Source organism: Octodon degus, unplaced genomic scaffold, assembly GCF_000260255.1.
Source record: "Octodon degus isolate 3935 unplaced genomic scaffold, OctDeg1.0 scaffold00084, whole genome shotgun sequence".
Taxonomy (NCBI): domain Eukaryota; kingdom Metazoa; phylum Chordata; class Mammalia; order Rodentia; family Octodontidae; genus Octodon; species Octodon degus.
The window spans coordinates 3,867,641-3,882,337 of NW_004524660.1; the positions used below are offsets into that span (position 1 = coordinate 3,867,641).

At 44.0% G+C, this 14,697-nt stretch overlaps 1 protein-coding gene across 1 annotated transcript in view; it reads left to right on the forward strand.

Annotated features, from left to right (window-relative positions):
• Vav3 (vav guanine nucleotide exchange factor 3) overlaps positions 1-14,697 on the forward strand; it is a 347,338-nt gene that overhangs the window by 164,703 nt on the left and 167,938 nt on the right. The window contains exons 4-9 of the mRNA XM_023721699.1: positions 1,022-1,087; positions 4,522-4,630; positions 6,469-6,561; positions 8,142-8,210; positions 9,970-10,073; positions 11,242-11,341. Coding sequence (XP_023577467.1) covers positions 1,022-1,087; positions 4,522-4,630; positions 6,469-6,561; positions 8,142-8,210; positions 9,970-10,073; positions 11,242-11,341 — 541 coding nt within the window. The remainder of the gene's footprint in view (positions 1-1,021; positions 1,088-4,521; positions 4,631-6,468; positions 6,562-8,141; positions 8,211-9,969; positions 10,074-11,241; positions 11,342-14,697) is intronic.

Genomic DNA, 14,697 nt, shown 5'->3' on the forward strand with positions numbered 1-14,697 from the left:
CACATGCCAAAGACTAAAACTAGACCCTTGTCTATCACCATGCACTAAACTAAAGCCATAGTGGATCAAAGATCTAAATACTAAAATAGAAATGCTAAATTTACTGAAAGAGAAAATACGCAGAAATCTCAAAGACAAAGATGTAAGCAGAGACTTCATGAACAAAACCCAGACTCCATGGGAGATACTACAGAGAATCAGCAAGTGGGATCTTACCTTATTAAAATGCTTTCACACAATAAAGGAAATCACCAGCGGAGTGAAGAGACAACCCACAGAGTGGAAAGAATTTATAGCCAGTTGTCCCTCAGACAAAGGACTTATCTCTAGATCATATAAAGAATTGAGAAATATTAGACCCTCAGAATTCAAAGACCCAAACCAAAATGGATTTCACATATATGTTGATTTTTGGAAAAAGTATTCTTTAAATATCCTAAGTATTAAATGAATCAGTAGGCCAATATGTAAGAGTCTACCTTTTCAACAATATAGAAATTATTTAAATTTCTTATTATTTTAATGGGTTTTCATTTATGGAATATATGCTATGCCTGATGTCAAAGCAGAGTAGAGCATATGATGTGAAAGTATAATGTGACGTTGCTAGGAATAAATTTGAGTATTACATTGGTTATGAAAAAAATATATAATATGAGGCAAAAAAAGCCAGATGATGAGACTAGGAGATAGTGTGGATTTTTTGTTGAATAAGGGACAAAAATGTAATAGGTACTCTGTTCTCTCTAAGGTCCAGTTGACTGATCTGTCTAAAAAAATAAAAATAAAGTATGTAATTTAAATACCTTAACGTCTGAGTAGAAAAACGTGTCACTGAGGTCAAGAATTACATGGAGGCATGGTGTGTTTTTGTCTTCTGTTAATTGTCATGTGTACTGATGAACTGAATCATGGGAGGATGGTTGTTACCAAAATACTTGTTTGATCAGATCCTATAACTAATGAGACATAAATATGGGATTGGCTGCTTCTCACCCACCCATGTTTTTCCTCTTTCTAGGCCCTTCCCAACAGAAGAAAGCATTAATGATGAAGACATCTACAAAGGCCTTCCTGACTTGATAGAGTATGTTGAACATTTTCAGCAAAATTAAGCCTCCTCCACTTTTGACATCTAGTGTGGATCTTAATTGGGGATGTAAAATAACCTCTCTAAAGAGTAAAGGCGATTTAATGATTAAGACATGCAAGAATGACTCTTAAAGTGATGACACGAAGCTTCAACGAAAGGCATCCTGTCACTGACTTTTGTTACCTATCGTGTGTTTCTTTGAAGGGTAAAGAAACAGACTGCAGTTGAGTCAAATCTGGATGGTTCTCAGAGGCACAATAACATGGGAGATAAACTAGGAATTAGACAGAGAAGAATGAAAAGGAAATAGAACCTATGGCAGGAGTTGTAGGGTAGGCAGTGTGTGCTTTGTACATTTCAAGGAAGGACAAGGAGCTGTAACCGTGAGCTGGAGTTTTTCACAGATATTTATTAGATGGCATTTATTTTGAACAGAGATTCCTCAAGATCTTTATTGTTTAACAGTTAGGAGAGGTGGGATTTCTGGGCAGCTGATTATTTCTGCTGATTGAGTGACTTGTGCAGATTACAAATAAATATGAGACACGATCCTCACTCCTCAAGGAACTGATGACGTAGATCAGATATGTTTACAAAGCATTATAAGAAAGAGTCATAGATCATAGGGAGATTCATACTCTAAGAGAAATTCCGCCCCTTAGCCATTCAATATTGAGTGTGAGCTTATTTGAGGACGTTTGTGTTTGGTTTCGTTGGTCCTTAGGACTGGTCCTCCACCATAGAAGCCTCTTCTCTCAGATGTCTCTCTGCAGAGAGCCCCTTCCTCACTACTTTGTGTAAAATTGCCACTGCCCCTGTACCTCACTCTGAATTTTCATAGCATTTCCCCCTGCCAGGGACAGTCTGGCTTGTTTCACTTATTGTCTGTTTCCTTATGAGAAGGCAAACTTTGGGAAATTAGCAGCTCTTTGGAGAGTAGTAGGTGGCATTTGGAATGATCTCCAAGTCTTATCTTTTAGATATTTAAGAGAGATTTTCCATCTTCTCCTAAAAGTTCTACTAATTCATTGACTAGAATAAGACAGGTGCTGAGTGTCTCATTAATTTGGCTATGATCTTCATAAAGTGACCGTAAGTTTATTGGTCTTATAATATTCTTTAAAGTATTAGGAAGAATTTATTATTTCTAGTGTTCTGATGACATTTTTCTTTTGAAAACTCCACTAATGGTCACATATAACTATTAATATTATAGATTCTCCTGTCTTGCTCTGCTCCCTGATGTTTTTAAGCAAGGTTGGATATTTTAGAAAGGCAGTGTCTGGAGCCAGAGGCAGGAGCCCTGGGGCTAAGAGTAACAGAATGGAACCATAGTCCATTTTCCTTCTGAACAATCCTCTTCCATGTAGAACTGGTTCCTTTACCATCTTAGCTCCCCGAGAAGTCCCTCCTGCCCTCTGACATATTCCAGATAGTGCTTAAACAACCTTAACTATCTATTGTTTCCTGGCCAGAGTGCTTCTCTGGACCCTTCTGTGTGGAAATCGTGGAACCGCCCAAATGCTCTCATCTCCTGACTCCCAGAGTGCACCTTGTACCCTGCCTCCCCTCCTGATCCTGGCTGCTCAGCCAGTGTGGTTGGTGTGGTCTCGTGATTGTCCATGTCCCTGCTCCATTGGCCTGTACAGTGGCTCCGCTCTCAGTCCCTGTCACTCAGCACCTTGCCTCTTGGCTTATTGGTCTCCCTGCCCATCATTTTCTTCTTCTGTCCTACACCATATAAAGCCTCCATCAATTCCCAGATCCCCAGGGTAAGATCAGGTCCTCAGAAGTTTGGTGTCAACTCTTCTCTCTGACTGTCTACTCCACTCACCTGGGCACAGTGACCAGCATGTCAGTGCCCACGTAATCATGCTGTACTCTTTGTCACTTGCCATGGGTGTGTGCGAGTCCTGTTTGCCTTTGAATTTCATGAGAGAAGAAAGCGTGTGTTTAGTCTGCGACCATGTCCCCTGGAGACCAGTATTTTTGTATCTTGTACCACTGAATAAATGGATAAATCTATTTAGGTACCAGCTTCGATATAATTAGCCTTCTATAAAGCCTTCTGTGACTTCAGTCCAGGCTGGCCTTGAGCTCACTTTGTAACCCAGGCTAGTCTTGAATGCACAATGATCCTCCTGCCTCAGCCTCCCAAGTGCTGGGATTGCAGGTGTGTGACACCACACCCAGCTCTCTGAATTCTTTTGTCAGAGTTACGTTTTGCTCTTTCCTCTGGTCCTATATTTCGCATTCACTTTGCTTGCTGCATACACAGGATTGTGTTTATGGGCTGCTCTCTGTACGAGATACAACAGAGCGCTTGATCTGTCTGTTCTGAGCCTGGAGCTCTATCAGTTCTTCGCAGATGACAGTAGATGGATGGGTGGGTGGGCAGGTGGGTGGACAAGTAACTGTGAAATGAATTTTTCTTATAGAAGAGTTCCCAGAAACTTCTGTTACCACTGAATCTCTGTCCCTTAATACACTTTGCTTTTCTCTGAGTGTTTGACAGTTCATTCCTGTCAGGTCCTTCAAATAATCCTTCACAACAAACATAAACAACCCTGTGATTGTACCTGCTCTGAAGTGCCCCCAGTTGCAGAGTGGCGTGACTAGTTAATGGCGCCTTTGTCTCAATTCCTAATGTTCCACCTGCTCAGGCCCAGAAGAGGCACTCGGGGCAGGCCGTGTGAAAGGAGTTGGACTTCTTGCCGAGAAATATTACTGCTTCTCTCCCACGTGTCTACACTGGATAATCTTAATTATTTGGGATTATTAGTGGAGGATACTTATGCAAGTCTTGAGCTGAAAGGAAAAGCATAAGCATGGTAGTAGAACACGAGTGGCTGGACCTCTGTGACTGAGGGTGTTCATGGCCTCACAGTCTCACGGGAGGGTTTGAGAAGACCCCCGTGAGTCACGGTTTGAGTGCTCGTGGGAGCTGAAAAACAAGACAGTGGAGAGGCAGGGCAGCGATGGAGTAGCTAGGTGCTCAGAGTACGAGATCATGGCTTCTCCTTGACTAGCTGTGCTGTCTTTGGTAAGTCAGATAACCGCTTGGTCCCTCTGCTCCATCTCTTTCACAACTCAAAGGCATGCCTAGTGAGACTGCTGTCACTGGGTGAGCTAAGTCATGTCACACTGCGGTGTGATCATTTCCGTGCTTGTAGGAACGTGACTGGTAAACACGAGTGACCGCTGGTATCATTGCTGGTCTGTTGTTTGCTGGCCATCTTTCTAGGAGGGACAGGGCTGTTATGCAAGCCTGTCCCCTCTCTCCTGTACTTCCAGTTTGCTTCCTCTTTAAATTTTCTGCTAAAATCACTAGAAAAGTTTCATTTGTGTTCTGCTAAAAGGTAAGAAGCTCTTTGGGCTGCTGTGCTTACCGTGTGATGGTGAACACTCCGATGTCTGCTTTGTTTCAGCGAGACGCGTGCGGAGCATGAAGAGGACCTCTATGACTGCGTCTATGGGGAGGACGAGGGCGGCGAGGTCTACGAGGACCTGATGAAGGCGGAGGAGGCGCACCAGCCGGTAGGGCTTCGATTGTACTTCAGTTGCGCTGAGGATCTGGTAGGAAGTGGGTTACTTGGGGACCGAGTTCCTGTCACTGTTTTCGTAACCTCTGCTGGTATGTTCCTTGGTTTGTTTTACCTTTGAGTCCTTTTAACTATGCACGTGTGACTTGTTTTTTCACCTGGAGTCTGGCATTTGGCAGATCACAGCCGCTCTAAGGAATCTCTAGTCTCATCCTTTCATTTTACAGATAGTCTGGGAGGTAAATAGCATGCCCCTGGCAGAATGCAGTAGAACAGAAAATTTCAAAAATCATGAAATTGCATAGTTATAGAATTGAATGTTTTACAAAGTAGGTACATTTTTTTCTTTTAAATTTAATGTAGGGTAAAATGCATGTCTCCCCGCATCAGCCGTTGTCATGAGGAGCTACTTTTCATTTTGTTCCATTATAAATAAATGTCTTACCTTTTTACTATTTCGTAAGCTTAGTTTTGGATACTGTCATCCGGGCCCTCAGAGCTCTGTCTGCCATGAATTGTATCTAGAACATTCAGAAAGAATCACTTTGAACAATCCTTTCATTTGTAATTTGAAACCTAGAAGTCAGTTACTTAGATCGTTAGCAACACGTTCTTTATCCTGAAGCCTTTTCCTCGTCAGCTGGTGAGTGAGGTTCTTCAGCACTTTGACGGGCTGGCTCAGCTCTGTCTCTGCTCTGGCCTTTTTTTTTTTAACATTTATTTATTTATTTATTGTGTGTGTGTGGCCAGCTCGGCCCACCAGGGGGCGGGGCTGGCTGGCATGTGGTGCTGGGGGATTGAACCGCGGTCCCTGTGCTTTGCTAAGCTTGTACTAAGTAGGTGCTTTAGACCACTGAGCCATCTCACCAGCCCCTCTGCTCTGGCCTTTAATAAAGGGCCGGCGAGCTATCTGGCCCACACTGGGGAGCAGTGGCATATAGGAGGTGGAATTAAGCTGCCCAACTGTGCCTGCAAACGGAATGGATGTGATTTAGCCGCCGCGTGAGCTGACAGGCTGCCTCTGGCAGCGTCTGCAGAGTGATTGCAGGTGACAGAGTATCACCGGCATCTCCTGCAATTGCCACCTGCTTTGGTGTCAGCAGATTCTCCAGTGTCCCCCCCAGGGGCAGCCTTCACTCAGCTGACAGCACCGGGCTGTCTGGGATGGGGTTAATAGTGACAGTGATTTAGATACATGGGCCTCTCTGGAGTTCCTGGCTAGCGGTGGAAGCGCGGCACAGCTTCTGTCTTGTTCCCAGCTTCTTAGATTTGGTTCTGTCGTGCTGCTTTGTGGAGGAGAAAGCTGAGTCAGAGAGACTGAATAAGCTGACCGCAGTCAGAAGGCCCCGAATAGGCCAGTACTGGAACCGCGTGTGTCTCCCCGAGCGTCCTCGAGTGTGGTGCTGTGCTCAGCCAACTCCGAGGACTTAGGTGTTAGTGCCCGAAAACAGTGTTTTGAAGGTTGTCACTTGTCTTTTTAATGTCATTGCCGGTAACTCTGTAGCATGTGGGAAATGCAGTGTTACGAAGGAAATTCCTACATGATTTGTGTCTCCAGGGCGGTAACATTTTTGGTAAGAGATGTTTTACTTGGACATAACGTCTGGACTCAGGTGCTTATTTTTAATCATCAAAATTTTTTTGATTATGTTGTTTAGATTTTAAAAAATACAGCAAAACTGTCACAAATATAGTTAAATATAAATTTCAGTATGTTTTTATTAGAATAGAAAGTTAAATACGTTAATGATTTTGATTTCTCCCTATCTAGTACCAGAGAGGTTTACATATGAATTTGATTGAATGATTTTATTTTTATCATTCTAACTGCAGAAGTGTCAGGAAAATGATATACGGAGTTGCTGCCTAGCAGAGATTAAGCTGACAGAAGAAAAATACACAGAAACTTTGGAGTCGATAGAAAAAGTAAGTTCTCAGGTATTAACGCCACATTAACGCCACAATACCTCATTAAGTAGTTAACATGTGGGCTTCCCTGTTCTGCTAAGTATGTTTGCGTGTGTGTACGCCTTTGTGTGTCTGTGTGTGTTCACCTGTGTGTGTCTATGTGTGTGCGCCTGTGTGTATGCTCACTTGTGTGTGGGCACCTGTTTATGTGCCTGTGTGTGTGTGTGCATGAGCCTGTGTGTGTGCGCCTATATATGTGCACCTGTGATTGTGTGCCTGTGTATGTGTGTGTGTGCGTGCACCTGTGTGTGTGTGCGTGCACCTGTGTGCGTGCATGCACAGATGCGTTCTAACTTGCAGTAGAGCTTAGCATTTAAAGACTGGCACAGAAAACCGGCTCCATTACAGTTTCATAGTTTGGATCTAAAGGGTTCAATTCCTAACGGTAGAGAGCAGGGTAACGGCTACCAGAGCCTCGCGGGTTGGGGTGGCCATGGGGAGGTGCTGGTTAAAGGGTGTATAATTGCAGTTGGCAGAACGAATATTAAAGAAAAACTCTTCATTGAGGTCCAGCCAAATAGCTCAGTGGATTAAAGCGCCTGCAAGCAGGCACAGGGGCTCCGCGGGGGTTCAATCCCTGGGCCTGCCGTGCTGGCACTGCCCCCGAGGCGCACTGAGACTACAGTTGAGACTGTGTGGTGGCGCACGGCTATAATCCCAACTCTTGGGAGGCTGTAAACAGGTGGATCACTACGAGTCTGATCTACTTGTGAGACTCCGAACACCCTTTATACCCTTTCCTAAAATACAGAAAAAAAAAAATGAATAAAAAACCTTCATTCAGAGTAAGTGTGTGTAGGGGAAGGCAATTCCAATGATGGTTTATGGAATGAAGTCCGGGTGGGGAGGGAAGTGACAGTATGAGGAATGTAGCAGGGGCAGGGGTGGGCAGCCCGGGCCGGCTGGGGATTCTTGTGCTGTCCGTTAGGAGGTGGTGGTCCAAAGGGTGGGTGTTTGCAGTTTCATCTGTGAGGATGTTCATATATTGGTAACATGCCAGAGCATGACCAAGCCGTTTGGGGGTTGAGCTGGGCAAGGCACAAGATTATTGGGGGACAGGGAAGTGACAGGGGAGGAGGTTGGCAGGATCATCTCTACAGGTACGAGATGGCCAGGAGCAAAAATGGGATGGTGGGACGCCAGAGCATCAAAGAATGGGGACAGAGGATGCGTAAATATCTGAGCAGGTTATTGAGCTCAAGTATCTGTATTCTGCACAAAGCAGTTTTGTAGAAGTCCTCGGCTCTGTCTCTAAAATGTTATCATTGGCTGCCAACCTGGCCAATGGTGCTCTTTCTTATTTTCAGAAGGAGTTATTCTATAAGCCTTCTGTTTTATCTTTTAAATGTTTTAGCTTCTATTTATGTCTTTATATCTGTGGTCAAGTATAAAATCTCTATCATAGTGAAAATGTTTTCTACTTTTTTGGTACTTACAATGCTGATGAGCAATTGACTTTCAAGTACAGTTGTTTGTTGAAGAAGAGACATACAGATTGGGTAAGTTATGCTTCTTTCTTACTTCTTCTCTCCTGATAGTACTTCATGGCACCACTGAAAAGATTTTTGACACCAGCAGAATTTGACTTGATATTCATCAACATTCCTGTAAGTAAAAATACACTAGTCAAATTGGGGTGGCACTTTGATAAAACCCTCATTTTTAAAAAATGGGTTCCAGATGAGTTTTTACCCTGTTTTTGCTTCTCGAGTTCTTGTACCATTTTTCTGGGGTATCTTCAGCCAGCAGTCGGTAAATGCAGGCAGAACACACGTGGATAAGACTCGCGTGTGGTCCTGGACTCTTATCAGGAAGAGCTGGGCTCCGTTCAGTGGTTAAGGAAGCCTGCTGCAACTGGGGGATCTCTTGTGGGGCAGGGTGTGTGGGTGTCTGTAGCCGTGTCCCCTGGTCTGTCCACCTCTCTGCTCCGTGCCTTCCCTGGGCCCCGGGACTTTCGTCCTCACCCCACCTCTTGTTGCTTTCTGCTTCCAACTTTGTCACCCTTGACTCCTGTTTCTAAAACTTGACTTCTTTCTAATTTATTGGACTATCTTAATGGTAAAATGGGAGGAATTTTCTCGACAATTTATGTAAAGACTTTGAGTTTCATGTCACCTAACTGTCTTCTTAAAATTCTCAAAGTGTTTTTGCTCAAAAACGTGCAGTCAAGCTAAATGCTATCCCAAGTAGGTAGTACTAGACAAGGTTCAAGTCGTGAGACCTACAATTTGCTTTACACCCACACACACGCACGCATGTGTGCGCACACTTTTAGCTTTAGGCTTTCTTCTATTGCCCGAGAAGGTCCCTTATATTTTGATTTCTGTTTGGTTCTGTGTTGCTGAGCACCAACTGATAAGCTATGGCATGTTTTCTTAGTTGTGGCTGTTGTATGAAGGCGTTCTCACTGATCTATGATGTAAGCGCATTAAGTGCTCACAATACCAGATGAAAATTTAGCATCAAATGAAGTGCCCAGTCTCAGAAACAGAGGTCGTAAACTAATTAAGTAGCTCACTGTAACTTACAACTCATAGTCTGTATTTTCATGGCTGTCTCATGCTCCTCAACAAAACGATGGGGCCAGTAAATATGCGCATGTCGTTTGCGCCTTATTGGGGAAAAGCATGCTGGGTGTCCCCCGGATGGTAGGAAGAAGTAACTGGCTTCAAGCTGCGTCACTTCCTGACCCTGAAGGTATTTCTTGGCTGCTGAAAACGACTTGCTTGTGAGGAAAAATGGGAAATTCTGGCTTCTGCACTGCTCTAGGAAACTCTGTAGGACAGTTTATTTGCTTCTTATTTATGCCCTTACTTGTCTGGTTTCGAGTAATTTAGTCTGACTGTTGTTAGCTCAACACCAGGACACCACTAATTGACCAACTACAAGTCTACATTTCTGTGTCCCAAGGACACGAGCCATTACTTTATTCTGTCAATAAAACATTAAGCACTTAGTTTTATTTAAAAATTTAGAGTGATTATCAAATGAGAAAGCTGTACATATTTTTAAACAAACAATCAATTAACGTTTAATAACTAGTGAGCTAGTGTGTCTCCCCACAGGACTCTGCTGGGTCTAGTCAGATCTGCAATTGCCCTTTCCCCACACAAGTGTTGCTTCCTTTCTCTTCCTGGCCCTACTCTCTTTCCCCACTTCCATTCCTCTCCTTGTCTCTGTTTCTTTTCCTTTCTTTCCTCCTCCTCGGCCTTTCTTTCTCCTGGATCCTTCCCCTTGTCCTCTCTCCGCTTGGTGGCAAGTTTATATATTTATGAGTGACAAGTCCATAGTGCTGAGGTTCTGGGCCTGGGGTTTATGCTTCAGTTTTGATTCCTGCTTTTCTTTGACATTGTTTTCTTTTCTAAGGAACTTGTAAAAGTTCATCGGAGCTTAATGCAAGAAATTCATGATTCCATTGTAAATAAAAATGACCAGAACTTGTATCAAGTTTTTATTAACTACAAGGAAAGGTAACTTTTGCATTTAAAATTTTGTGTGTATTAGTTTGGAATTTTATGAAGATTAATATTAAAAGATATAGCTCTTATTACTGTTTATTGGCGTGCTACCTGGGTATGTGAGTACAGGCCAGTGACTCTTAGGGTAGTAGTTCGAGCTTTCTATGGGACCTAAAAAGAAAAGGACTCAGTGAACCACTTGGAGTTCTGCAAACCAGAAGCTGAGATTCACCGGCCAGCAGTACCAAGCGTGGCTTGTCCTTTTAACCAAGTCCCCTGTTCCTTATTTGTAATATTGAGAGTAGGTTAACTGGTACCAAGTGCTTCCTCCGACTCTAATTCATGTTATGATTTTCCATTGTGGGGCATTAAAGCCGGAGTTAGAGTCTGCTTCCCATACTGAATCACAAGAGGTCTTCTGAGCGATCATGGATTTGAAGTATCAAGGAGTTTTGTTTAACATATAACGCTCTCTCAGGTTAAGTCAAGGAGGGCAGCTCCTGCTACGAAAGATGGCGAAGGGGTTGCTTAGCTCAACTGCTAGGTAAATGGTAGTGGTTTCTTAGCAGTTTTCTCTAGTGGGGAGGTAAAAGAGACAGTGAAACAAACAACGTTGCTGTGAAGGTCTGCAGTGCGGTGGTCCTGCTGCTGCTGTGGGTTCAGAGTCTGGGCCGCGTGAGCTCGCTCCCCTCTGGTGCAACCCGGGCCTCTCACTCCCATCTTCAGATGCTTTGTGTCCCTTAATGAAAAAGGGACAAGGAACAGAAGGTTTATTACTCAGTAGACTCATAGCAATTCCAACAAAATTGTAGTAGAAAATAAAACATTTGAGTAAACAGTAAAAAGTTTGTCTGTAATGAGTTAAAAAGATTTTTTTTTGAGATAATTGTGTATGTAACTCCAATAATACTAATACTTGTCATGCCGGATTGTTAAATCTACCTCCTGTAAAAATAAATGTTGAATTAATCCTAATTAAATTTAGAACTAAGAATGAGTCTTTTTAGGACTGAATAGGTGAGTGGCCCTCATTCTGTGATTGGGTGTGGCGTGTTCAAAAGGAGCTTCTGCTGCTTTGGTTGTCTACGCGCTGAGAGAGCTCGGAAGTCTGCCCCTGCCCCCTCCACGCCCGCTGCTGCTTGCTTGGGGCCTCACCTGTTCTTCTTCTCTTTCATTTCAGGCTGGTTATTTATGGGCAGTACTGCAGTGGAGTAGAGCTGGCCATCTCTAACTTAGATTATATTTCTAAGACAAAAGAAGATGTGAAACTAAAATTAGAGGTAATTGATTGTTTATGGTATGTGTAACATAAAAAGCCACACAGTCCTCTTTGTGATGAATGCAACAGTACATTTGTCTCTGTATTCTAAATATAAGTTTATGTCACTTACCTAAGATGTTTTAATAGATATCTCTATAAAGTAAGATGGTAATAACAGCAGCAGAATTTAACATTTGTAACTTTGCATTTTATATGTATGGTCTCCTTACAAGACTGTGAGAGAGAATATAATTAAGGTTCTCGTCCCATCCATGAAAAAGCTGAGGGTCAGAGAATTTGAGTAAATTACCACAGGGTTACATAGGGCGTAAGAGGTCCAGGCTGGGTAAGAGCATGAATGTGTAGATTTAAAATGCTTATGAAAAATGTCACACGGGGACAGAAGATGTATAAAAATGCAAGACATTTAGCGGCATGGGTGTGGCCCGGAAGGACAGGAGACAGAGTCTGGTATGAGGAGCCTGAGCACACAATGGGCTCTGGCTGAAGGTGTGGCGAGTGTGGTGGAGGGGCCGCTGCAGGGCAGTGGAAGGCAGGGTGAGATCTACGTGGAAGGCAGTGCCGAGGCAGGTTGCGGAAAGTTGGGGGAGTGTTGGCCGGTGAGGTCGCTTGCGAACACTCTGGAAGAATCGCTGTGTCTTGGGCAGACCATGGAGGGACATTTGGTGCCCTGTACGGCAAAGTGATTGGTATAAATACAGTGCATGGTCACACTAGGAGACAAGGCTGGGAGCATGCTAAGTCATAGAACTTGTCCATCAGATTTCTTTTTTCCTACAAAAAGATTTATGCTTTCAAAGAACATTTGAAAAATCCATTTTGCATTATTGCATTAAATGTATTATGATCACTTCTGAATTTTCTTAAATTTTAGGTAGAGAAATGAGGTCAGCTCTTAAATGATTGTACAGCTTTTTTGTCTCTTTAATAGCCCCCTTTCACTTGGTTTATTAGTGAAGTCAGTTGATGAGCAAGGGAAGAAGAGGCAGACGGTTTTCAAGTCAGAATGGTTGTAGGGTTGGGGGTGTCTGGGATGCCAGACCCTGCCGAGGGAAGGTGCCCAAAGCTATGAAGGCTGCATCTTAGCGCACCAAGGAACTACCACGTGTGTGCTGTGCATCTCTTCTTCTTACTCTTTCCTATTTTTTTTTAAGTTAAAAGTCCTTAATTTTTTGTTCCTGGCACCACTACCACAACTTACATGTAATGGAAAGAAAGGAAAAGACAAAGCTGCAACAGATAAAAGACCTCAGGAATGTACATCTAATTGACACTACATTGCATTGATCGATAGCTGCACTCTTTGCAAACTGTGGCTATGATAGTCCTGAACCAGAAGGGTTTCCTGTTTAGGCTGCAGTAACTTTTCTGACTGTGGATCATCGTTCCTTCTGTGGCAGATTTTCACAGTTCCTCTAATGCATTTGGGAACTGTCTCAAAGTACCCTGCAGCTTTCCTGACAACTCCTCACTCTCTCCCCTGCTAAGAACTGTAGCCCTTTTCTGTTGTTTTTTAAAACGTTCTGTTACCATATCCACCACCTCCACCATGAGATCCATAACCACCACCATAGGGACTGCCAGAGCTTCTTCCACCAAAACTTCCCCCCCTTCGTGTGTCCATAATTTGACTGCTGTTGTCCACTATAATTTCCAAAATCGTTATAGTTTCCATCACCACCACAGTTACCACCGCCAAAATTTCCTCCTTTGTTGTAACCATCATATCCTCCCCCCGACCTTATCCACCACCTTGGTTTCCATATCCTGGTCCACCGCCACCCTACCTCCTCTACTACTGTAACCAGGACCACCACCATAATTTCCACCATCACCTCCAGATGCATTATATCCACCATCCCCTCCTCCATAGCTACCTCTGCTGCCACCTCCTCCACCACCGTAGCCTCCTCTTCCACCAAAGTTTCCACCATGACCAAAATTCCCTCCACCATCTCCAGAGTTTCCTCCACAACCCACAAAGTTGCCAGATCCACCTCCACAGCCTCTTTGTGATCCAGCAGACTGCATCTCTTGTTTAGAAAGGGCCTTTTTCACTTCACAGTTATGCCCATTTGTAGTGTGGTATTTATGAACAACAACTTTATCAACTGTGTTGTGATCATCAAAAGTTATAAAAGCAAATCCTCTTTTCCCCACTCTGCCTGTCTTCCATAAGTTCTATGGTTTCAATCTCGCCATACTTTTCCAAAGTAGTTTCTCAAATTGCATTCTTCAGTATCTTAATACCACCAACAGAAATTTTTCTTCACTGTTGGATGAGAACCAGGCTTTAGTGACTCCTCTCTAGGAACAGCCCTCTTTGGTCCCACTACACGCCCATCAGCTTTGTGGGGTCGAGCGCACACTGCTGCATCCACCTCTGCAACACAGGAGTAAGTCACAAGGCCAAAGCCTCTGGAGCATGTTGTTTGAGGACCTCTCACTACCACACGATCTGGGAGTGGGCCCATTTCTCAGAGTGTTCTCTTAACTATCATTGGTAGCTTCAAAACTCAGACCACCAATAGCAGCTTCTTCAGCTGCTCTGGTTCCTTTGGATCACGACCCTCCTCCCTGGTGGCAATGGTGATGGCCAGAGTTGGGCTGGGGGCGACTGGGCAGCAGTTTTACCTCCATTTTGAGACCAGACTCCTCTTTCCTATTTCTTGATGATGCAACCCTTAAGGCTTGAGATAGGGCAGTCACCAGTGAGTGACATCCTTACAGTATTGTTAGCTAAAAGGGATCCTGCTTCTCCTTAGAGGATAGAGCCCTATTAATTGCCTTCATCCAAAGTAAGACATAATAAAGCTTTGCTACTCAGAGAACTGGTTCTTAGTGGAACAAGTACTATATCAGTTTTTCTAAAAAAGAGCTATAAAATTGTGGTTCACGTTAGGAGACAGCAAGTTGTTGGTCAAAGCCACGTGATTCTATGTTCTCAGCCTCATTAGATGGCTTCTCTTCCCTCTGTCAGAGACAGTGGCAAAGTTCTGCCTGGTGACCACCCGTGGGACTCCAAGTGCAGCCCTTTGGTCTTAGGGAAAGGAAAGGCCGCAGGCTGGGCTCGGAAGCCTTCGGGTGTCCTGCGGCGGCTGCCCTTTGCTCAGTGGAAAGGCCCTGCCTTTGCCCACGGGCCTGGCTTGGAAGCCCTGTCTTGGTGAGGGAGTGCAGCGGGTAGTACAGACCCTGTGGGCAATGCTCCATGCCTCCCTGGGGAGGGAGCTGCCTCCTGCTCGGCTTTCGGGTTGTGGTTACTTTTGTTCTTGGTGGTCTCTACCTTGTAACCCAGATGTGTGGCATAGGGTTGGGGGAGCTGAGCAGTTTCCTTCTCTTGCCCAGTGCGTTTGA